Consider the following 24708-nt stretch of genomic DNA (forward strand, 5'->3'; position numbering starts at 1 on the left):
AAATAATTACTGTATTTAAGAATAGAATTATATATTCATAACTTTCTATACTTTTCCCATAAAGAATTCGTCACATTTACACACTAGTGTTTGATTATTTTTAATCTATCCTATTCAATATAATTAAATACTTGTAATTAAGTATTTTTATTTTATTCCTAGGTGTCTTCTTCAATTATAAGCTTTATAAGAGAAGAGACTAGATCTGTTTTCTTTGCTATTATCTTCATAATAACCTCAAGAATAGAAAGTTGATGTTTAATTAATTCATGAAGAGATGAATGAATAAAATAACTAATGCTTTCATATGCGCTTTCTAGGCAATTTGCATGTCCCTCTGAAGATTAATCAGTTTGTATTCACTGAATGCCTATTGATGACAAGCGTTGTGTAAAATATAGAGGTATATATGAGAAGTGTCCCGGCCTACGGAGTTTACTGTCCAGTTGGAGAAAGAAAACATAAAAAGATTTTAGGAGACGGAGGAAGGAGAACCAGGAGTTCAAAACCAGCCTGGCCCTGTCTCACCAGGAAAAAGAAGAGAAGGAGAAAGAGAAGGGGGTGGACTGTGGAAGGTATCTACAGAGTATTGTAAGGAAACGGATAGAAAAGGAATCATGCTCTTCTGGCAAAATCTTAGCCAGAAAAAAATTTCCAACTCAAGAAGGTGCTGTAAAGCCGGGGGTGGTGGCACACACATTTAATCCCAGCACTTAGAAGGCAGAAGCAGGTGGATCTATAGAAAGACCCTCTCCAAAAAATGGTGAGCAACACCTGGACAGCAGTGTGCCTTTGTGGGGCCTAACCCAGCCACCTGAGCCACCTGCTTGAATGCTGAAGACTGAACTTAGGCCCTCTGCAGAAAGAGTAAGCACTCTTAAGCACTGAGCCGTTTCCCCAGTCCCAGGGATGCAGTTTTAAAAGTACTCATAAATTCTCTGTACATGTGTGTGTATATGCCTAAGTACATATATGTATGTGTATACATGTAAGTCTAAGTGCATAAATAGCAGAGAACAACTTATAGGAGTTGATTCTCTCTTGATGTGGGTTAAACTTAGGTCCCCAGGCTTGGCCGCCAGTACCTTTACCCACAGAGCCATCTTGCTTACCCATCTCTCTACTTGGTATTTTTGAATACAAGAAATTTCACTAGGTGTGATAGCAGATACCTTTAATCCCAGCAGAGGCAGAAGTAGGTGGATCTCTGAGTTCAAGGCTAGCCTGGCCTACTGAGCAAAGTTCCAGGACAGACAGGGATACATAGAGTACCTGGCTAGGAACGAAAGAAAGAAAGAAAAAAAAGAAAGAAAGGAAGAAAGGAAGGAAAAGAAATAAATTGTTTTACTTACTGACCATTCAGAAAATGGCACTCCAGAGGACTATTGATTACACAGTGTCTTAATCACTGTTCTATTGAAGAGACGTTATAACCAAAGCAACTCTAATAAAAGAAAGAATTTAATTGTGGGTTTGCTGACAGTTTCAGAGGTTTCGTCCATTGTCCTCATGGAGCAGCATGGCAGCACTGGAGCAGCAGCTGAGAGCCACTTCCTGATCCACAAGCAGAGGGAGAGACTGGGCCTGGCATGAGCTTCTGAAACCTACACTCCCACCCCCAGTTAACACACGTTCTCCAACAAAGCCACACCTCCTAACCCTTCTCATCCTTTTAAACAGTTCCACTCCCTGATGACAAAGCATTCAAAATATGAGCCAGTGGGGGCCATTGCCATTCAAACCACTTCACACAGATTATACAGTAAATCTAAGTGATCCTACTGTACTGCTCATGACTTGCCTTTGTTTGTTGTTGCTTGGGACAGGGCAACACTATATAGCTCAGACTGGCCTAGAATCCACAATCTGCCTGGAATTATAAGTCAACATTCTGACTTTGAACATATGAGAAGAATATCCATTTTTTTATTGCTACCACTTTTTTTTTTTTTTTTAATTCTTCAAGACAGAGTTTCTCTGTGTAATAGCCCTGGCTGTCCTGGACTCTCTTTGTAGACCAGAGTAGCCTCAAACTCATGAAGATCCACCTGCCTCTGCTGGGATTAAAGGCATACGCCACAATGCCTGGCTTATTGCTACTACTTTTACTCATTTAAAACCTTGCCTGGCATTTACCCAACAAATGTTATCAAATGAGTAGGTGATAAAAGAACATGGCCAGATACCTAAGAAGTGATTGAAGTACCTAGGAGTGGTGATGCACACTGGGATTCTAAGCACTTGGGTTGTAGAAGCAGGAGGATCATGAATTCAAGGCCAGCCTGTGCTATTTATTAGTGCTTGTCTCAAAACGCACACACAGACACACAGAGAGACAGACAGACAGAGGCAGAGCAAGGGAGTAGGGACCATGGTTTTAGCTTATTGCAGAGTCACAACCCAGGGAGGGGAGTAGATATTTGGCCCTTCTAGCATCAGCAGCCAGACAGTCCCTATCTGCTAGGTGAAATCTATCCAGATCTCCTTTCGTCTCAGTTCACTCACCTATAACTGCACATCCCACCTGGAGAAACAAGAGGGCTTGCAGCGGCGAGAGGGCAGAAATAGATGTCTACCTGTGTCTGCCGCAATCGCAAAGAATGGCAAGCTACTCAGCTGGAAAACTGTAGCAAAAACCAGAGGCTTCCTGTTAAACCAAAAACAACAGTGTGTGTGTGTGTGTGTGTGTGTGTGTGTGTGTGTGTGTGTGTGTGTGTGTATTTATGTGTAAAGAGAGAGAGAAACTGGATGTTCTTCAAAGCCAGCTTCTTTATTCTAAAAGGTTCTATTCCAAAACCCCACCCCCCGGCCCCAAGCTCTCTTTCCTCCTTGCTCCTTCTTTCCCTTGTAATCCAACTTTGACTGCTCAGTTCACTCCCAGCCAAACATCCAGCACTCACTCTGCCCCTGTGACCTTGCATTTGCCCTTCATCTGTCACCCATCTTATCTTCTGAGTGCCATGGTCCTTCGCAAGGAAGTCTTGCTTCCTCCCCTGATTTCACCACTCATTCATTACCATCTCCTGCAGGCTCTTCCCAAGTGGTACCAGTCATTTGCTGTCAAACAAGGTTTATGACTTTTCTCGTAAGCCTTACCACTCTATCAGATGCTCCATGGGGCAGGGAGAAGGGATCCACACGTCAATCTTGCTTGTGTCTTAAACAGAATCCTGAATGATGATGGAAAGTAATATAAGGTCCAATTGCTCGCTCCCTGGCTGATACAGGAACTAAGGGCTGAGACATTTGTCTGCCTGCGCCTGTATCCCCTCACAGCCCTTACCACCAATTTCTCATGCACAGAAGTATCAGCTATCTCCTAGAGTTCCGCAGAGTTCATGACCCCAGAAAGGACACAGCTGGAGGCAAACATGATATGCCCAGAAAAGCTGATTACAAGACTAAAAACCATAGTGGGTTTTAAAGACCACAGAGGAGAAAAGAATGAAGGATTTAAACAAATATTTTTCCTAAGCAGACCTCAGTCTCTAGAAGGGTTTTCAAACTGCAGACGCAGCAAAAGAAGTGAGAGCTGAGAAAGCACTGCGCTGGGCAGAACAAGGCTTCATTTACACTGTGGCAATGGCGCAGCCAGAAGATTTCTGTACTTCCTTAACCTCTTAACCCTTCACTCATCTTTCCCAGTCTGAACCCAAAAGACCTTATGCTCAGAGAACCTACTAAACTGAAAGAAAAGAAGGAAAGAGGAAGTGAGAGCAGCAGAGGAAAACAAGAAAAAGAGCGGGGAAATTTAAAAATCCACAGAGTTTATCTCTTGTGCTGTTTTTTGGTAAAAATGATAGTACATTGGTGAGATCATGGGTCAGATCCCAGCATGGGGTGAAGAGCTAGCTAAGTTAGGCACAGGACTGCTAGCTCTGGATGTTTAGGAGACTGAAGCAGAGGGATCACTTGAATCCAGGAGTTGAAGGCTAGACTAGACATTAGAGTAAGACCTCTTATAATTAAATAAATGTAGGAGACCAAGTCAGGAAATGATCAGTTTGAGGCCAGCATGAGCAACATAGACCCTATCCTGAAAAACAAAACAGGCTACTAATGACTCACTCGCTCGCTCGCTCGCTCGCTCACTCCCTGCCTAGCTGGGAAAGTATTATATTAGCAGTTTTCTCATTCTGGTTGAGACTTTCTTTCAGAGCTCCTCGTACCTTCTCTCAGACAGGTTCCATAGAGAAGCAGAGCCTAAAGGGAGATGGGAGCTCTTTCTCCTCTTGTTTGATGCCAAGCAACAGAAATGGTTCCCAGCCAGAGTGTGACCACCCAGGATCCAACAGGAACTGCTGAGCACAAGGAGCAACTGTCCTTTTCTCCAAGGACTGCCCTCTGTGGTGCAGAGTTGGGCAGCTCTGCAGCAAGCAGTCTGGCAGTGGAGGGGCTGAACTCAGCAAAGATGACTGACTGACGGTACAGGAAACAGGGAGGGGGAGGATAAAAAGTCACAAGTCACCGAGCAACTCCAGATTTAGATGTTGTCAAAATGGAAACAGAGAAGATGCCTGCATGCCTCCCCTCCAAATCACTTCCTGCAGGTAACAGTGGGTTGGACAGAAGCACCTTTCTGCCCATTCTCATTAAGATGACAACGAAGGAAGGAAGTGTCCCCAAGGACAAAAATGGGGAAGGAACTAAAAGTGGAGGAGAGACGTCAGCAAGGGTTACCGATGAGCGATGAGCGTACACAGTAGAGAGAGAGACAACTGATGCTGGAGTTCAGTGGATGAAGCCAGCCCATCCCAGGACATCAATCTACCTGGGTACAGCATATGAATGAGCTGAGAGCTGGGGGTAGAGGCTCTGCTTTTAAAAAGGTGGTAAACAGAGTGTGGTGGTGCGTTTCTGTAATCCCACATTTTAGGGGACAGATGTGGGAGGATCAGAAGTTTAAAGTCAGACTGGGCAACATGAGACCTCCTGTTGACTCAAAAAGAGTGTGGGATAATTAGATATCTAAGTTTCTATTTCTGCACCCTCCACATAGCTGTCCCAAACCCTCTGTTATACCAGTAGGGAAGTTTAGGAAGTGAGATTCAGAGAGCTGAGGTGCAGGACGAAGCAGGCCAACCTGTAAGCAAAACCAGCGTCTACAGGTAGGTCTTTCCTCACAGTTCAGACATCATCAACAGCCCTCATCCACCTCTTGCTGATAGACCACTGACTTAAACCCCTCTGGGCAACGTTGGGTGTAGTGTCATGAGCCAGTAATCGGAGCACTTGAGAGGTAGAGGCAGAAGGAGCAAGTGTTCAAGGCCATCCATAGCCATCTAACAAATTCAAGTCTAGCCTATGCTTCATGAGACATTGGCTCAACAAAAAAGAAAAAAGAATTTTAGGAACAAATACAATAGCAACAGAGAAAGACAATCCCTCCCTGAAAAGAGAAGAGAGAGAGAGAGAGAGAGAAAGAGAGAAAGAGAGAGAAAGAAAGAAAGAAAGAAAGAAAGAAAGAAAGAAAGAAAGAAAGAAAGAGGGAGGGACAACTTACAGATACCATTATTTAGAAATTCTTCAGTGAAAAGGTCTACCCAGCATCGACCAATTCCCCTGCATTCACAGCACCACCAAACAGGCTTTGCTCTCTCTCCTCAAGACATCTGAATAAAGAGGAAAATAAAGAAGAGACACACAAAAGGAATGCTGATAAATATCCCAGAGATGTAAATGGAATGAATCCTTAAAGAATAGATGTTATTTAAGAGAAATAGGAAATAACAACAATTGTAGCAATATTTATTGAGCAGTTATTATGTATCAGAAGTGTATTTAAACTAACTGAATTCTCACAATATACATTTTTTTTTTTTTTTTTTTTTTTTTTTTTTTTTTTTTTTTTTGGTGGGGAAGCTGGCCCCAAACTCACAGAAAAATCCACCTGCTGGGAATAAAAGTGTGTGCCATCACACACAGCTTTAATTTTTATTTAACTGTAGATTCTATACAGTTATTTCCCCCATCTCGTAGCTGAGAAAACTAAGGAATGTATTGGGAGTTATACAGTCAGAAAAAGAACAGGTCTGGTATCTGAATGGCCAGTTTTAACAGCTTTCTTATAATGCTTCCCAAGAGAGCCCTCAGCAAAATATTTGGAAGAGCTCAATGGAACAACATGGGAAAAAAAGACATGAAAACTAGCGGACCCATCCAAGGAGGCCTGACTTCTAAAAGAGAACTTACACGAAGAAGGTGGGCGGAATCCTTTTGAAATAGCACACTAGGTGAGGATCTGAGCCTGCAGCTGGCTGGTCCAGTGATTCCGCACCTGTGCTGGGGCAGGACGTCATGGTGCAGAAGAGAAGCACAGGTCTCAGCTCAGGGTAAAAGGGGAGGGGGCAGTTTCCCGGTTCAGCTGGTGGGTGGTAGCACTCACACACACATTCAGGAAGTGCCTCTCTGGGAATGTCTTCACACCCCACCCCCAGGGCTCCTCTTTACTCACCTCCGCTTTACTTACCTCCCTGGAATTCCTCCAGCCAACCAAGCTGACAGTCAAGACTAAGTAGCAGCCGCACTGGAGCAGTGCTGTCTGAAAAAGAGATTTATACTTTCCTCCTCCTCCTCCTCCTCCTCCTCCTCCTCCTCCTCCTCCTCTTCCTCCTCCTCCTCCTTCTTTCAGGACAGGTTTTCTCTGTGTAGCCTTGGCTGTCCTGGACCCTATTTGTAGACCAGGCTGGCCTCGAACTCACAGCAATTCGCCTGCCTCTGCCTCCCTGAGTGCTGGGATTCCTGGCGTGCGCCCTGGCAGGAGATTTACTTTCTACTCTGTACTTTTAGTTCTGTTTGAATGCTGATTTCCCATATGCTTACATTAAAAACCAATTAAACCCTTCTAAGGGGGGGCTACTAGCTAGCTGGACTGGGAAGGCACTCCTCATAAGTGACAGTCATCAAGGATGACAAAGCACACAGGTGATTTCCACACAGCTGAGTTCTCGTCCTTCAACACCCTTCCACCCCCAGCATGAGGGATGCCAGGTGTGCAGAAAGGATGGTCGAGCCAAACAGGTTTTCAGTTCTGATGGAATCGCAAAGACATTCTCTTGGCAAGAGAAACTCAAGACTCATAGTTAGATCATGTGAAGAGAAACTTGAGTGAAGACGGAACAGATGAGCATGATGCAGCCCTTTGAGTCATTTGGGTGTGGGTGAGTGACAGGAAGAAAGGAAAGTTTGACCCGCTTGCCCTTACAAACCCTCCCCTGCTGAGACTTGCTGCTTTCTTTACCACAATGGGAATTGGGAACCAAACTGCAAGGCAGGGTTGTTCTACCACCTTGATGGGAGAAGCTGAAGTCTGATTTAGGCACCAAGATACTGTCATTAAGTCGCACACTGACCAAGGCCCAGATTCTAATTGACATTATCAGTCTCTGGAAGAAAAGAAGTGGTAAGATTTTTTCCTTGTGAAGGGGGAAAAAAAAGCCAAATTTGACAGTGGTTCAGTTACACACTGAAGGTAAAAAGCATGCTAAAGCTAGCTACAGGGAGCAAGAGATTGCTTATTGGTTAAGAGTGCTTGCTGCTCTGACAAAGGACAAAGGTTTGGTTGCCAGCATCCACTCAGCGGGGTCTGACACCATCTTCTGGCCTCCACAGTTATGAGAACACGCAAAGCACGCGAGTGCGCGCGCACGCGCGCGCGCACACACACACACACACACACTAAAACTCATTGTAATCTTTAAAAATTTATGTAATATAAAACTTGGGGGGGCAGGGGAGGGAGGTTTGAGACAGGGTTTCTCTGGTAGCTTTGTCTATCCTGGACTCCCTTTGTAGACCAGGCTGGCCTGGAATTCACAGAGATCTCCCTGCCTCCGCCTCCCAGACTGCTGAGATTACAGGCATGTACTACCATGCCCAGCAAAAACTTAGTATTTTCTTTTTTTAGTATTATCTGTGTGTGTGTATGTGTGTATGGGTGTTTTGTAGGCTTTAATATCTGTGCACCTTGGTTTTTACTTGGTGCCAGAGGAGACCAGAAGAGCATGACAGATCCCTTGGAACTGGAGTTAGAGACAAATGTGAGCCTCAATGTGGCTTCTGGAAATTGAACTCGAGTCATCTGGCGGGGTCAGGGGAGCAGCCAATGTTCTTAACCATTGAACTATCTCTTTAGCCCCTATGGTACTTGTTTTAAATAACTGAAAAAGTCACTGCATCTGGCCATCTTTTCATGAACTCATTAGTAAGAATATATTCTAACTGTTCTTCCCAAAAATATTCAGAAACTAGCAACCTTAGCTTTTTATAGGATTACCTACAAATGCTACCTACAAATGCTGTGCAGGATGTAACTGTTATATTCCATTAACCATAATCTCTGGAGGTAGTTTGAGGTTTTTTGCTCTCTGACAACAGGCTAGCAGCACCTTGGTAAAATTTTCCTGATGGCATAGCCCAGGAAGATATACGACCAAAATGATATGAACAGTGTTGTAGTCGATGTCATTTGTAGGACAGAGGCTTCGTGTCATAGAACTAGAGTTAAAAATTTGGTTCTACCAAGAATTAGCACTGAGATCTTTAAGTAAATTAGCCTTTCTGAGTCTTAGATTTTGCTCTGTAAAATGACACAAACCCTGTTTTATAGGGTTTTGATTATATGAAACTGTGCATGTGTGTGTGTGTGTGTGTGTGTGTACTCTAGCTATCTAGACTTTAATCCACAGATTAATCACTTCTTTCTTTTCCTCTTGTTCTGTTTATTTTTTGTTTTGTTTTGTTTTGTTTTGTTTTGTTTTTGAGACAGTATTTCTCCATGTAGCCCTGGCTGTCTTGTAATGCTGTAGAGTAGGCTGGCCTTCAACTCAAAGGTCTGCCTGACTCTGCCTCTCTAGTGCTGGCATTAAAAGTGTACACCATCATGCCTGGCTCATATTAGTTATTTCCTATGTCTGTACCTCATATAAATAGAACCATGTGGTGGGCACTTCTGTTGTGCCCACCTTCTTTCCATTGGCATGAAATTCACCGTGTGCAATTTTGGCAAGTCTGCGCTAAAATGCCATCATTTAATCACAATATTTAATCTATTCCAAATATCAGTGATGATGAATGAGTTCATTTACACATACAAAAGGGGAGCCTGAACAGAGAAAGAATGAGAAACATCTCTGAATATAACCAAGAATAGAAGAGAATACATAAAAGTTTTCAGAAGATTCTAGAGCAATACAATTCTCATTCACCAGATACACTGTGTGTGTTAAGAGATTGTCAAGGATGTCTATCCCCCCCTCTCTCTCCTGTCTGTCTGTCTGTCTCTCCCTTTCTTCCTCCTCTCCTCCCCCTCTTTTTCTGTCTCTCTCTCCCTGGAAATGATGTGTGGTTACAGACAAGTCAATCTTCCTATTTTCATGTCTATGTGTTACTGAGAAGATAGAAAATGGAAACAAATGTTAATCAAGTAACAATGTTTTCATATGCATGCCAAAGAATCTTTAGTTCAGTGTGATGGTACAGATATGTAATCCTGTCGCTCATGAAACTAGCAAAAAGTTTCAAGTTTCTCAATAAAAGTGGAGAAGGGGAATAGTAAGGCTGGTGGGTTGGTTCAGTAGGTAAAGACACCTGTAAGCATAATGTTATTGTGTAATTCAAATGCTGATTTCTGCATGACCCCCCCCACCTCTATATCAGGTTGCAATCCTTATTCTGAGAATCCCTTGTCTCAGTGTTGGGTAAACACTGCTCCCCAGTTGTCCCTAGTATGACAATAAAGCATCTTATAGCCAATTGCTGAGCAGGGCAGAGAATAGGGCTGGACTTCCTGCTAGCCAGGGGAGGAGAAGTTAGAGGAAGAAATAAGGGATTGAACAAAGGGCAGAGGTCCAATAGATATCAGGAGGAGCTGGAGCAAGAAGCTACAAAGTACAGGTATCTCTGGGATGTACGCTGGGAGGAAACAAGATTAGCTGAGAGGTTTAAGAACAGATTAATAACTACTCAGTTCTTGTGCTGTGACGCTTGTTAAAATAATATAATAGAGTCTCAATTATTTGTGTGGCAGCCGGGTCAAGAGAGAAACTAAGAAACAAACACAGTCTTACAAAAATAACTTTAACAGGTACTTGCTGCTAAGCCTGGATATCTGAGCCCCATCCCTGAGATCCATACCGTGGAAGAAGAGAACAGCTTCACAAAATGGCCTGTGACCTTCACATGTGTACTGTGGCACATTTGTACGTGACTGCACACACACATGCACAAATAAATAAATGTCAGCAAAGATTTTAGATTATCAGCTATTATTAAGCAATGTTTCTATACAGGAGAGCTAAAGGCATATGATAGCAAATTTGTATTGGTTTTGTTTTGTTGGGTTTTTTTGTTTTGGTTTTTGGTTTGGTTTGGTTGTTTTTGTTGTTGTTTTGTTTTGAGACATAGTCTCTTTGTGTAGCTCTGGATGCCCTAAAATTTGTTTTGTAGACCAGGCTGGCCTCAAACTCACAGACATCTGCCCGCCTCTGCCTCCCCAGTGCTGGGTTTAAACCAGTGTGAACCACCACTGCCTGTCTGTATTGTCATGTTTAATCATACTGAATGGGATTTCCCCACGAGCAGAAAACACAGCTCTCCTTGTTCACTTTGTTTATGTCCTGCTTTTGTTGTCCCTTCCTAGAAAGCGACTGAGGAAAGAGAAGAGGTGAAGTTCAAAGCAGTCACCTTCTGTTTGTTACTAGCTTTGTTAGGAAGATAGAACAAGAAAGGTAGACACTAAATTGAAGCTTTCATGCAGATCTGGATTTCAGCTATCAACATCCCCTCAATTCTTCATTGACTTGGGTCCCTAACAATCCACTACCATTCTCAGCAAGTGCCTATTTTTAAGTTCCTTCTTCTGTTCAGTTCTCCTCTGACAGTAATAAAAGATTTAGACAAGTGCCGTAGCATTTGGAATGAGACAGGGGCTGTAAATAGATATGCTGATGAAATGAGCCAGGGTGAGATCCAGATCTCTGAGAATGTCATTCATAATCAAAGGCACACACTCCCCGTGACCTGTGGATGGGCACAGGCACACATGCAGAGGGCTCTGGACAGCGATGTGCATGTATGTGTTCCTGCATTTGCGAACCAGACTACATAAATGGAGGATGAGGACTCCGCTGAAGGAAAAAGCTCAAGAGCTGCTCTGTTTCTGAGTGGACTGGCCTTTGTGGGCCAGGCAATATCCTTCCTTTGACCATTATTACCTGAGAAATGAGGATTAAACCTTCCCAAGCTGGTGGTGGTGGCATACACTAGAAATCCCAGCCCTTGAAAGGCTAAGGCAGAAAGACCGCCTGAGTCTGAGCCCAGAAAAACAACAGCAACAAAGCTAATTCCTAGACGACGGTCAGTCCTCAGTCTGGTCTGCGGTGGCGAAGCTTGCATTCTATCCATCTTCCTCCTTCCTGCCATCTGAGAGCATGTCAAGATGAAGAGTCTCCTTCGCCTGTGCCAGGGTCAGCTTGGCGACTTAGGTACGCCAAGCAGTAACACCGCCTTTCACTGTTCATGGCATGTCATCACCTGGCGTTCACAGCTACTAGAATTCCAACCCGTTCAAGGCCCAGAGCGGATCCAGCTTTTTCCTCCTCCTCTGAGTTCTTAAAGCCCTCCTGACCCTTACAGGATGTCTTACATGACCCTTACATGACCCTTACATGCATGTCCATCGCATGCCACGTGATCTGGGGACTGTGTGCTTCCCTGTTCAGACTGTGATCTTTTCACAGACAAAAGATGGTCCTCCACCCCTGGCAGTACCCAACACAACCACAAGAGTGCCACCATTGTAAGCCACAATGTGCTCCTGGTCACTCCCCTTTGGAGGCCAGCTGTATTGTCAGGGTCCTTGCTGGTTTGTGACACTCAGATAAGCGTGGGATTAAGGGTTCATTTAAAGAAATGTGGTGTCGGCATCCCTGAGTGTGATGATCTACAGTAAAAAAAAAAAAAAAAGCTGGATACTAGAGGGCTGTCGTGATCTCAGGACTGTTTCCCTGTGGTTCATAGTCCCCTCTGTCATCGCTGTATGTAAACAGGCTGACACAGCTCCAAAGACTACCTTGATTCACTGGCCTGGAGCCGTGACAGTGACTTAGATGACCTTCCTCACGCCTGCTCTAGTTTGAGGTTCTAGATTCCAAATCACCAGCCCCTTAGGGATTTTTGGAGGTAGGGTAAGTTACGAGAACAGAGTCTAAACTTCCGAGGCTGAAAGCGCCTGGAGTCCATCGCAGATGTCTCAGCGTCTTTAACCATCTGGGACAGATTTTCGTCATGCTTTGTTCCTTGTTTTTTAATTATGTTATTTTGTTTGTGAGTGTTCACGTGTGTCTGTGTGAGTGCACGCCCATGTGTGTGTGCATGTGTGTGTGTGTACGCATATTTGCATGTGCCGGTGCCTCGGAAGGCCAGAAGAGTTCCCTCGGAGCTGAACTTAGGGGTATTTGTGGGCACCTGATGCCGGTTGCTGGTATCCAAATGCTGGTTGTCCTAACAGAGCGGCAGGTGCTTTTCTCCTGGCCATTTCTCTAGCCAATTCTTCGGCCTTTTGCTTGGCGTTGCTTTGTTTCCTTGTTCGTTTTGAGGAGGGTTTCAAACACTCTAGCCGAGGTTTACCCTAAGCAATCGTCTTGTGGCCACCTCCCAGATGCAGGTACTACAGGCATGTGACTCTGGCACAGGCGTGGGGTTTTGTTGTGGTGGTTTGTTTGGTTGGTGTTGAGAGACAGGGTTTCTCTGCGTGGCCTTGGCTGCCTTTTGGAGGCCAGGCTAGCCTTGAACTCAGATCTTCCTGCCTCTGTCTCCCAAGTGCTGGGATGGAATGCATGGCTGGAACACGCCTTGGCTTGGGACAGGTTTTCACCTTTTCCCTCTGTTTTATTTACTGAGACATTACTTCACAACCTCTAGGGAATTTTTTTTTTTTTTTTGCTTTTGCTTTTTCTCATAATATATTCTACAATTAAAGTAAATATTTTTGGTCTTAGACAAACTAAGCAAAAATCTGTTTTAGTTGCAAAGAGTAAAAATATTGCCCTTGAGGTGTTTAAAGTCACTGAAAACAGGGACTAGAGATGTGGCTCAGTGTAGAAGGACTGTCTGCGCTTACAGAGGACCTGGCCTGGATTACCAGCACCCACAGGGTGACTTACAAATGCCTTAACTCTCGTTCTAGGGGACCCAACACCCTCTCCTAAGCTTATTTAAACACTGTTTCTTTACCTTTCCTAGGTAACGTTCCTCAGAAAGCCCTGCTATTTTCTAAGGTTTCCATTTGGTGCACAGGCCCTTGTGTATCAAGTTCATGTAGTTTTAACAGGAGACACCAAATGCAGCAAAGCGCTAATCAATCTTAAGCCATGGATAGTCTATAATTCTCCATCAGTTATGGGCTTTGTCAGAGGAAAACAACCTGGGGTATTTGTTAATTTTCCCTGAGTGAATTCTGCCCCCGTGTGGATTAAAATATCTGCAGAGCAGAAAGGAGCATTGTAGCCCTGCGGATGGGTTCCTTCCCATTCTTTTCAAGAACCCTGGGGAACTGGAGGAAAGAAAGAAACAAAACCAGACCCTTTGTGTAAACTGGAAGAGCCCAGTAGGGTGATGAAACACGTCAGCATACAATAGTACGCATTTGATATTTCATACTCTGCACGCCCTAAGTACACCAACTCAGCATATACTTCATAACGAAAACTGCTTTGACTGTTCAGTTTAACACCCACATAGGAAGATTCCCTTTGCAGCTCCTGCATTACCCCGTGTGAATGACAATTTCACCGAATTCTGCAGCTCACTCTGCTGTCAGACGGTGCCATTAACAAGTCTACCAACATCTTCACTCCAGATTCTGGGTGCAGCTCAGTGGCGGAGGGCTTGCAGAGCACGTGACAGGACCTGGGTTCCTTCCCCAGCCCTGCAAAACAAAAGCCCTGCAGCAACAATGGCTTAAAAGCATAGGTTGTGCACGTCTCCTGTAAGAGAATCATGTGATTGTGTAGGCAATCTGTGGTTCCTGAAGATACTACTGGAGATCTCCCGATCTATTATTTTATGGTTGGATTGCTTATGCCATGTGGATGTTATTCTGGCCCCCAAGAAGCAATCCCCAACAGGCTTATGGGTATTTCGTTTTTGTTTTTTAATGTAAAGAAGCCCTTTCTTCCCCACATGAAGAATTCATAAATATAAACAGCCTAGCGAGCTTTTATTTTTAAAAGATCGTGTTGGGGCTGAAGAGATGGCTCAGTGGATAAAATGTTTGTCACTCATGCATGAGGATCTGAGTTCAATTCCTGGCATCCATGTTGGGGGGGGGACTGGGCACAGTGGCACACACTTGTCATTTCAGTGCTGGGGAGATGAAAACAGGCAGGTTCCCGGCGGTGGTGAGGGTTTACTAACCAACCAGACCAGCCTAGCGTACTTGATGAGTTCCAGGCCATTGAGAGACCCCGGGGGAGGGGAGGAGAAAAAGGGATTGATTTCTCATTTCCACAGCCACTCAAACCCATGAACACCCACAGATACATATGCCTTCCCTTGCACACACAGACATAGAAAATCACGTTGAGCGTGGTAAAAATGATACCCACAGGTATTGGTTCGTAGGGGTTACAGTGAAATCTAGCAGAAGATAATGTGTGATTGAGTTTCCGACGTTTGGTTAGCTCTTTTTGGTTCACGGACTTTCATTAAGCCTGGTGCCACAAAGTTCTTAGCCTTTAGAGGCTAAGAACTCAAAAGAGTCTCATTTAACTATGGCGCTGGGCTGGCGGCCCCCGAACGGGGCGTCCCCTTGGCTGAGGTTGCAGACTGGTCACCTTAGTCACCGCTCGCTCTCTGATCTGGAGCCAGGACGTAAGATGAGCTTCAGACAGGTCAGCAAGTCATCCATTGATTGACACAAAACCCTTGAGGAACCCTCCAGACACGTCAGGTGCTGCCTCCTGCCTCGAGACACAGGAAGTCCTGTTACTTGTTTTGTGTCCTCTTGCTTTGGGGGATTAGACCTAGAGCCTTATTCACGCAGACATAGACGTGAGACTAACAACTGAGCTCTATCCCCAGCCCCCTTTTTCACTCTTTGTTTTGACACAGAATCTCACTACATTGCCCAGTAACTGGCTGGCCTTGAGGTCCCTCTAAAAGTCCAAGCAGGCCTTGAGCTTGAGAGCCCCCTACTTCAGTTTCCCTAGTCACCGGGATGACAGCCCTGGGCCTCCAATCCTGGCTCGTTTGCAGCCTTTTTAATACCGGGAGGCAGATGTCACACTGCTCTGTAGTAGCCTGTCCTGCTGACAGTCACCTATAGCTGTGCCAGCTATTCTTTATACATGTTTCTCTGACGTCACCATTCCTGGTCACAGTCCTCCGACGCAAATTTCATTTCTTAATGAAAGTCTCTCCTAGCTTTCAACACCCAGCAATGCACACAGCAGAGCCTAATGTGCCAGGTTGGCTTGTGTAAGGTGCAATAGGGCTGTCAGCCCTGGGTCTGCAACACCATACTGCCATGGGGACATCCCTGCCCTTCATTTACAGTCATACCAACCAGGGGTCGATCAAATTCTTCTTTGATTCCAGGCTCCAACCCTGTACTTGGGTCTGGTTGTGGCTTTCAACGTGTCTCTATTAAATTTCTCCTTGTGTTTGGCTCAGAATCCCAGCTGGCAAGACAATTATGTATCTCCAGAGTGACCGATCAGATTAACTTGTCCACCTAGCTCGGTGCATATATATGTAACAGAAATCACCCGTTTCCCACCGATACTGCAAGGTAAAGACAACAATCTTGGAAGGTGGGGGTGATCAGAAGGGAGCTATCTTCCTGTGCTTCCTACAAACCACATGGCCCCAGCTATGCGGCCTCAGCTTTCTCTTCTCTAACCAGAACTGATGGCCTTAGCTCTCTGTGGAGTCAAGGGCCTCACTTGGGACAAGGCATTTGAATGAGCTAGGTTAGCTGTTAGCTGAAGGTATCATTAGCCATCAGCTCTCCAAGGGCTTTAGGGAACTAGAGCCCCCATCTCTGTATTCCCAGCACCATCTGCACGTGGTAAGTGAAGAGAACAGTGGGGGGTTTTAATGGGGGTGGACACATTAAGCCACATATTGAGACAGTCTGTCACAAAGGGTGAGTCTTCATCTTTTCTTCCTTCCTTGCTTCCTTCCTTCCTTCCTTCCTTCTTTCGTTCTTCCCTTTTTTGAGGCCTGGTCTCACTGTGTAAGCTTGGCCGACCTGGGATTCACTACGTAGAGAAGGCTGCCTTTGTACTCCGAGATCCACCGTCTCTGCCTCCAGTGCCGGGATTAGAGGCGTCCACTCCTTACCCAGCCTGAGTCTTCAGCTTTGATCAGCCTTTGCTTCATCTGAAAACTTAAGGCTGGGGGTGTAGTTTCATGGTTAAACACTTACCCATCAGGCACAAGGCCCAGGGCTTGGCTCCTTGACACTGCAGTAACAAATCACAGAATAAAGCTTGTCCTGTTAGTCTTTAAATCAATATTGGGCTCTCCCTTACCCCTATTTTATTCCCCTCTTCGTCTCCCACTTTTCCTCCTTCCTTTTTTTTTTTTTTTTTAGTTGGTTGGTTGGTTTTTCGAGACAGGGTTTCTCTGTGTAGCCTTGGCTGTCCTGGACTCACTTTGTAGACCAGGCTGGCCTTGAACTCCTAGAGAGCCACTTGCCTCTGCCTCCCTGAGTGCTGGGATTACAGGCGTGTATCATCACACATTTTCCTCTTTTTTTTTTAATCCCCCTCACCATCTTCTTCATGTCACCTTCTTATCCCCACCCTTCTTTTCTCTTTCTTACTGTTTATTGAAAACCAGCACATGCACTGGAGTGTGGAGAGGGATCTCTCTGACCCATCTTCTGACCAAAGCCTATGACTTAGTCCTTGTACCCACCCCACAACTGTAGAGTCTCCTGGAAGAAATATCCTCTCAGGAAAAAATCCTAACCAGACACCAACCCGTTTTCCAGATGTTGGAAATTCCACTGGCAAGCTCCAGCTGCAGGCTTCATTCCTTTAGCTTTAGGCTTTGTCTAAAAAACAAATATGTTTGCATTTGAGAAGTTGCTGAAACGCGGATCTGAGGGTTAGCAGCTCATGGCCAATGGAGTTTTTCTCTGGGCTGGGCTGGGGGCAAGGCTTGGAAGGAAACATGCTTCGTAGAAGAGGAACCCCAGCAGCTGTCAGGGAGGCTGCTAGTGGGAGGAAGGCAGGAAAGGCCAGGTGCTCCCCCAGCTACAGGTGCTCCCACCACCTGGTGTGCTCTGCCTTTGCTCTGATCTGCAGCCAAGGCATGCCTGTCTCCCCAGAATGACCTCCTTCCAACACCTCACAACCCTGGCTGGCCTCCTCGATGCCTGTTCTGTTTCTCCTTGTCTTTAACAACAGAGCGTGACCGTGGTTAAAAGCAGCCACCATTTGTTGGGCGTGTGCGGCCACATACCATCCTCCCAACAACCTTTCTTCATTTTGCAGAGAAGAAACGATGTGGAGAGGTAGTGGGTGGCACAAGCCTTTAATCCCAGCCCTCGGGAGGCAGAGGCAGGCAGATCTTTGAGTTCCAAGACAGCCAGGACTACACAGAGAAACCCTGTTTACAAACAAACAAAAACAGAGAAGAAAAGCCCAAGAGGGTTCAGGGGACTCTGAATCCAGGTCCATGCTGCCTCATGAAGTGCACACAGTGTTCCAGAGAAGCTTGGATGCCTCGCTCTGCAAGTGTTAACACACTCCCCCCATCCTCCAAAACTCTACAAACCTGCCTTGAATCCCTCAGAGACTTCATTTTTGATCTGTACAAGAGGTTGACGAGAAAGCTCCCGAAGTCCCTTTTATTTTTCTTGCTTCATTTCTGTTCCTTCTCTGTCCGCTGTTTTGTTTTTAGACAGGATAGGTCAGTGTAGCCCAGGCTAACTCACAGCTTTTCTCCTTTCTCAGGCTTGCAGGTACTGGAATGGTTACTTTTCTAACTATATATGATGCTTTCATTCTCCCAAGGCTTTCTCAAGCATTCTGAGTAAAGTAACATATGGGGAAACCCCTCCTCTCCGGGTTTAGTGAATGCTAAGTGTCCTAGAACCATTGAGAAAAGAATTGCCTATCACTCAGTGGAAGAAAGGGAGGTTACATTCCCATCACCACTAGAGGGCACTCTGCAGTACACGACAGTGCGACACCAGATTTCTGATCCCTACCACGGGAGAAGTAACCTCCTGTGGTGCTCCAATTTTGTAACTCTGACCTACATGGGCTGGTAAATAACTCAAGCCGTAACTCCTACACTTAGCACTGTGGCTTTACCTAGAATCTGTTGTGACTGTACATTCAAGCATTTCCGTGGTTCATTATTCAGAGCCTGGGAGCATGAGGGGAGCCTGTACTCACAGGGCAATCCTTGAGTCCCTCTTTAGGGAGAGTAAACACGGCTGATTAGGGACAAGTTGTCCCCTGTGAGCATTCGATGAGCTTTGGAAAAGTAGGAAAGTCCTATTAAGGAAAAAGAGAGGTTAGAGGCTGTACTTTAGTCACTGCCCAGCCCACTATCCCTCATGTAGTACACTCGAACTATGAGAGAGAGAAAACTCTTGCCTCGTCATTTTGAAGGAAGTCTGGATCAAAAGACTAACGAGACCCAAGGTTTTAGACAGCAAGCAAAATCTTAATCCAAACTAACTGAATACAGCAAGAAGCAGCCCCTCCTCACGACAGAGGATCAGGGAGGGAGCTAGTAACAGGGCAGCTCCTCTGTGCTGTCCCCAGGCTTGGGGCCTGTAGATAAAACTGAGAGATTCCTGATAGCACCTTCTTCAAGTGTCTGAGCTACTGGTAAAAGCCCCACTGGGGAAAGCCCACAGCTTCCGGGAAAGCATTTTGCATATACATAAGAAGCCTTTCTTTCCAATCCCCTCCCAACACCTCTGCCCACGGACAAATATTACAGCAAAATTTCAAAACCTCCCCCTTCCCTGCACCCTGTGACTCACTAGCTTAGCCAGGCTACACTTTCTTCTTGAGTTAAGCTTTTGGTAAGGACTTTCCCCTGCCTAAAGATGAGCCCTGTTGCCCAGGGAATCCTGTGCTGGCCATAGGGTGGCTGGACTGCCCATCCCCTCTCCCCCACCAGATGGCAGGCACATGCCACACAGTTCCCACAGACACTACCAAGGCCCCTGCCAGCTCAGACTGCAGAATCAACGGTAAAAATTATTTTTTCAGATGACAAACAAAGAGTCACAGAAATCTGCAGAGATCCCGGTGGCACCTGGAGTCCGGGGGCTTGAGGTTCAAGGATCACAGCAGATCCGTAGGATCTGGTTGACACTCCCTGCCTCGCTTAAGTCTTTTGTATTCTCGAAGGCACCCTCTGGTGCTGCTATGTTTAATTCTGGACGTGTTATAAATAGAAGCTAGAGTTCTGTCAGAGCACACCCACCACTGTGTTCCGGTCCTCTGGGGACATCAGCCAAATCTGAGCTTTTGTTTCCCTCTAGTGGTCTTCTTCAGCAAAGTCTCACAGCCCAGCTTTGCCTTTATTTGTTCTGCATATAGCAAGAGCCTTCGGTGCACTTGGGTGCTGTAGGGTTCTCTAGCTTTCCATAAGGCCGATTTCAGCAGAGATGAAAGGTGGTGCTTTCTCCTCCAAGGTTATCTCAGTGCAATACAGGTAGGTCAGGTTCTCAACTTTGCTGTTGGGGACTGCAGAAGAATCAACAATGTAGCCTGGCATGGTGGCACACGACTGTGATCCCAGCACTGAAATCAGAAGCAGGCGGATCTCTGTGAGTTCAAGGCCAGCCTGGTATACAGAGTGAGTCCAGGACAGCCAAGGATACACAGAAAAACCCTGTTGAGAAAGAAAGAAACAAAGAAAGAAAGAAAGAAAGAAAGAAAGGAAGGAAGGAAGGAAGGAAGGAAGGAAGGAAGGAAGAAAGAAAGAAAGAAAGAAAGAAAGAAAGAAAGAAAGAAAGAAAGAAAGAAAGAAAGAAAGAAAGAGGGGAAAAAAGAATAATAATGTTACAGAACACTTCCACTCTAAATGACTTATCAGGACCTTGTATCACGATTCCTCCCCATGCCTCCCCCCCCCCGCACCTCCCCTTAAGTTTTCCTGTCGGTAAAACAGTTCTAAATGCTGACTGGCTATCTGCCATGTACCCAAACCCACAACGCAAAACCAAAATCAAAACTGTTAGTTTACAGGAAGTCTTCCCCAAATGTTCAGTAAAAGGAAATTGAAAGGATTGTTTCTGTACGGATCGCACCACAAAAGCTGAGCAACACAAAAATTTGCTCAGATATAAGTGTAACATGTGGGTTCCATCACAGTCTTGCACTTTGCACCACATTTGTTCCAAGAGAACTTGAACTCTGGGGTACACGTGATAAAAAAAAGTGGCAAGAAACAGATGTTGGGTTGTATGCCTCCTGACAGGAGTGTTGGGAACTGAGCTCGGGTCCTGTAGAAGGACAGCCAGTGCTCTTAGCTGCTGAACCAATCCTTTTACCCCATCTTTTTAAAGCGTTTTAGCCCAGATGGCCCCAAGCTTTTGATTCTCCCCCCTTAGCCTCCAAGTGCTGGGATTACAGGCAGATCGATGCTATACCCAACTGTTTGTTGTTTTTTTTTTAATTTTTATTTTATTTTTCTAATTTAAAGACAGGTTCTTACGGCCATGCCCAAATTCAAGTGAATCTTCTAGCCTCAGCCTCCTGAGTAACTGGGGTACAGATATGGCCAGCATGACCAGTGACACACTTAGCAGCTATGGCAGTCGCTTTTCCTTCAGAACCACGAAGTGCTACACTATATTAGACAGATGATTTACATACAGTATTTCTAATATTTACAAAGCCCTGAAAGATTGTCCTAAACCCTGTAATTAGTTGCCCAAGATTTCTCGTCTCTAAATTTGCATAATTCTTCCATCGTGAATAATTTCCAGTTATATTACAATGGTATTTGTCATCATCCTCCTAAATGCATGCTACCAGAGAGCAAAAAAATCACTAGAGCAGCTCATTTGAAAAACAAGAAGGGGGCTGGAGAGATGGCTCAGTGGTTAAGAGCACTGTCTGCTCTTCCAATGGTCATGAGTTCAATTCCCAGCAACCACATGGTGGCTCACAACCATCTATAATGTGAACTGACTGATTCCTTCTTCTGGCAGATGTAAATGCAGATAGAACACTCATATACATAAAATAAATAAAATCTCTAAAAAAAAAAAAAAAAAAACAAGAAAAACAAGAAGGTTCACGTGTAAGGTTCTCTCCGGCATCAGTGTCTTTGACCCTGTAACTTCAGGAACAGGAGCTGCCTGAATGGATACAGATCTCCCATGAGTGCCATGAAGCCCCTGCCAGTAGAAGATTTAGCTGTGGCTGGGCAACGGTGGTGTGCGCCTTTAATCCCAGCACTCAGGAGGCAGAGGCAGGCATAACTCTGAGTTCTAGGCCAGCCGGGTCTATAGAGTTCCAGGATATCCAGGGCTACACAGAGAAATCCTGTCTCAAAAAACAAATAAATAAACAAAAAGGAACATAGTTGTTGACTTATATTGTTTGTTTTTGGGGTTTGTTGTTTATTGAGGTGCTAGGAACTGAAGCTAGATTCTCTCAGATGCTGAACAAACACCCTACCACTGAGCTATAGCCACAGCCTCTCTTCACTTTTTTTTCATATTTGGTATTTTTAATACAGGGTCTCACTGTATAGCCCTGGCAGTCCAGAAACTCACTTTGTAGACCAGCTGGCCTAGTACTCACAGTGGTCTGCCTGTTTCTGCCTTCCCATTGCTGGATTAAAGTCACACACCACCACCCCTGGCTCACTCTTCACTATTTATTCAGAGACAGGGTCTCACTAAGTTGCTCCGGTTGGCCTTCAGCTCCCTCTGTAGCCTAGGCTAACCTTCATCCTTTCATCCACTTGCTTCAGCCATCAAATTAATAAGCCTCTACCACCAGGCCCAGCAATTTATTTCATAATTAATTTTAAAAAGCAAACAACAACAACAACAAAACTGATAGGGGGAACTGACCATGGTGGCTGGTACAGCAGGAGGGTTGCCATGAATTTGAGGCCAACTGGGATAGATAGTACACACCCAGTCAGCCTGAACTATAGTGTGAAACCTTGTCTCAGAAAACAACCAAACAACAAAAACAAAAACAGTAAAAAAAAAAAAAAAATCCCACAACCAACCAACACATTAACCAAGAAGGAAGACGGGCACCGATAGGGTGAAATTCAGGGAGGCTGCAGGAGCTTTGGCTCTGCCATTGGGAGGAGCCAGTGGCAGGCAAAGAAACGCTAGTCCTTGCAGTCCGGTCCTAGAATCCCCGAAGCCTTGACCTGCCCCTTCCTTGCCCACGGGCTTATTTGTTGTGATTTCTGACCCATACACAGTCATTCAGCATCTGCTGTGCTCACTAGAGGCTTCTCCTCTTTCCAGTATCCTATTATGTTGGAACGTTGGGAACTCACACTGAGATCAAGAGAGTGGCGGAGGAAAAGGTCACCTTGCCCTGTCACCATCAGCTGGGGCTTCCAGAGAAAGACACCCTGGACATTGAATGGCTGCTCACCGATAATGAAGGGAACCAAAAAGTGGTAAGTACACTCCTGGCTGGAGATGCTCTCCTCTCTGCCCTCGTGTTTGCTTTCTTCAGCCTTCACATATTTTTCACCGGGTCTGAAAGAGTTTGTTTACATCAACCTGAAGGAATTCACAAACAAAACTACAAAAGGACCCAGATGGCACACACCTGTGATCTTAGCACTCAGGAGACACGGACAAGAACTCTAGTTTAAATCTAGCTTCATAGTAAAACCCTGTCTCCAAAAAGAAAAGGGAAAATAGCAGAGTATCTGGGTTGGGAGGGTAAGAGAGTCTTTGGGCTTCGAAGAGCTAGTCCAAAGCCACCTGGCTGTTGGGAAAGGGAGTCTGTGCCGTTAACGTCTTCGCCTAGGAAGGGTGCTAAGTTCAGAAGCGTGATGCCCTAGTCTAGTGGGCAGAGCTCAAAGCCCAGAACTCTCTTCCTCCTGCTTCCCTGAAACTGTCATCACCTGACCAGGCCTCCGCTTTGCGAAGTCATGACTTCCGGGTTCTGAAGATCATAGAAGATGACAAACAACATGTGAGGCAGAGGGGCAAGTACAGGGCATGGATGACAGCACTGGTCACAAACAGTCCCCAAGGCAACTGATGCTGGCTCTGAAGTCGGAAAATAAAGAAGGAGGAGGCGTGCTTCCACTCTCAGTGTGGGGAGGGCCGTGATGGGCTCTGGTGTTCCATGCTTCTGGCAACGTGGACAGAATTTGCAGAGCTTGGACTCCCGAGGACACCCTGTGCTGCCTGTCACTAGATACTAGAACTAAGTAACCTGAAGTGGCCATCTTTTTCTGCTTTTTCTTCCTTGCCTGGTTTTTCCTGATTCAGGTACTTACAACTGAGTTCTTCTCATTTACATTCCTTGACGTACCATTGCTCTTATTCAAAGACTTACCTTTTTCTTAAGACTCTGTGATTGAGGAAGGTTGGAGTAATGAATGGATAAGAAAATTAAACAGCAGCCAGTCACAGTAGTTGCGGGTGTGCTGCTGAGTTTTTAAGTCCAGAACGTATTCTATTATCACCAGGCTTGCAGGCACATTTATGGAGTATCTATGTTTTGTTTTTTTTTTTGTTTTTTTGTCTTGGTCTACTCTAGTGACTAAGAAACAATATCCATCTTGAGAGGCATTGTCATGTCTCATCTGCTATCCAAGATGTGTGGCGTGTCCCTTCGTGAGGTCTGGCCTTACTGTGTGTCTGAAGTTGACTCCACTCTTCTGAATCTCTTGTTGTCTTTAGAACTTACTATGTAAACGAGGACGTACAGTTTACATCCCATTGGGCAAATCAGCTTTGAGTGAGGTTACATTTCCATAAACCAATGAGAAATGTCACACACTCAGCGTGCATTTAATATACCTGTCCACTGAATATCAAGAGGAGACTATCCTAACTTAAATAGGTTCGCTTTGTTTCGGCCTAGGGTTAGACAAAATGATCTGGCACAATGCCTCTTATGATTAATAAAGTGTCACATGTCTTATGTGAAATAAGGTTTTGTGATTTTTCTTTAATCTAAATCTTGGGGAGTCTTTTAAACTTGCCTTCTTTTTTTAAAGAGCTTTGCTTCTTTCTCTGACTTAAAAAAAATTGAAAGGTTGTCCTTTTCTTAGAACGTCCCTATTATTAATTTCATAGGATGGTTTGTACTAGGAGAAGCTAAGGTTTTCACTAAAAATACATGTCAGGATCACACTGGAGTTTAACCTGCTTACACCGCTGCCTGCATCACCTTGCTGCGTGATTCTGCTTGTCATCTTGTTCTCATAGCACGTCCTCCAAAGATGACCTGTTCTCTCCAGAGCAAGGTCACCTTAACCCAAATGGTTTACTCAGACGGTCCTGGTCAGTCATAGACATGATATTCTCAGCTCTGAATGGAGTAAATGTCTCTCTGTTCCTGGAATGAAAGCCAAACAACAAACCTGAAAAAGACTCTCCTTTGATCGTACTTGAGTCAAGCTCCCAGGTTCTTCATGATCTGTAGATGCCTTTTCTGTCCTGGTGGAATCTGTTTTGAGGGTTCACTCTACACCTCTCACCCTTGGAATCTGCCCATCTTC

The 24708-nt window shown here is 45.1% G+C and overlaps 1 protein-coding gene across 1 annotated transcript in view; it reads left to right on the plus strand.

Annotated features, from left to right (window-relative positions):
• Positions 1–24708, plus strand: part of Clmp (CXADR like membrane protein) — a 99791-nt gene that overhangs the window by 54171 nt on the left and 20912 nt on the right. Inside the window, exon 3 of the mRNA XM_055622384.1 lies at positions 22484–22641. Coding sequence (XP_055478359.1) covers positions 22484–22641 — 158 coding nt within the window. The remainder of the gene's footprint in view (positions 1–22483; positions 22642–24708) is intronic.

This window comes from Psammomys obesus, unplaced genomic scaffold, assembly GCF_907164565.1.
Source record: "Psammomys obesus unplaced genomic scaffold, mPsaObe1.curated_primary_1811, whole genome shotgun sequence".
Classification (NCBI taxonomy): Eukaryota; Metazoa; Chordata; class Mammalia; order Rodentia; family Muridae; genus Psammomys; species Psammomys obesus.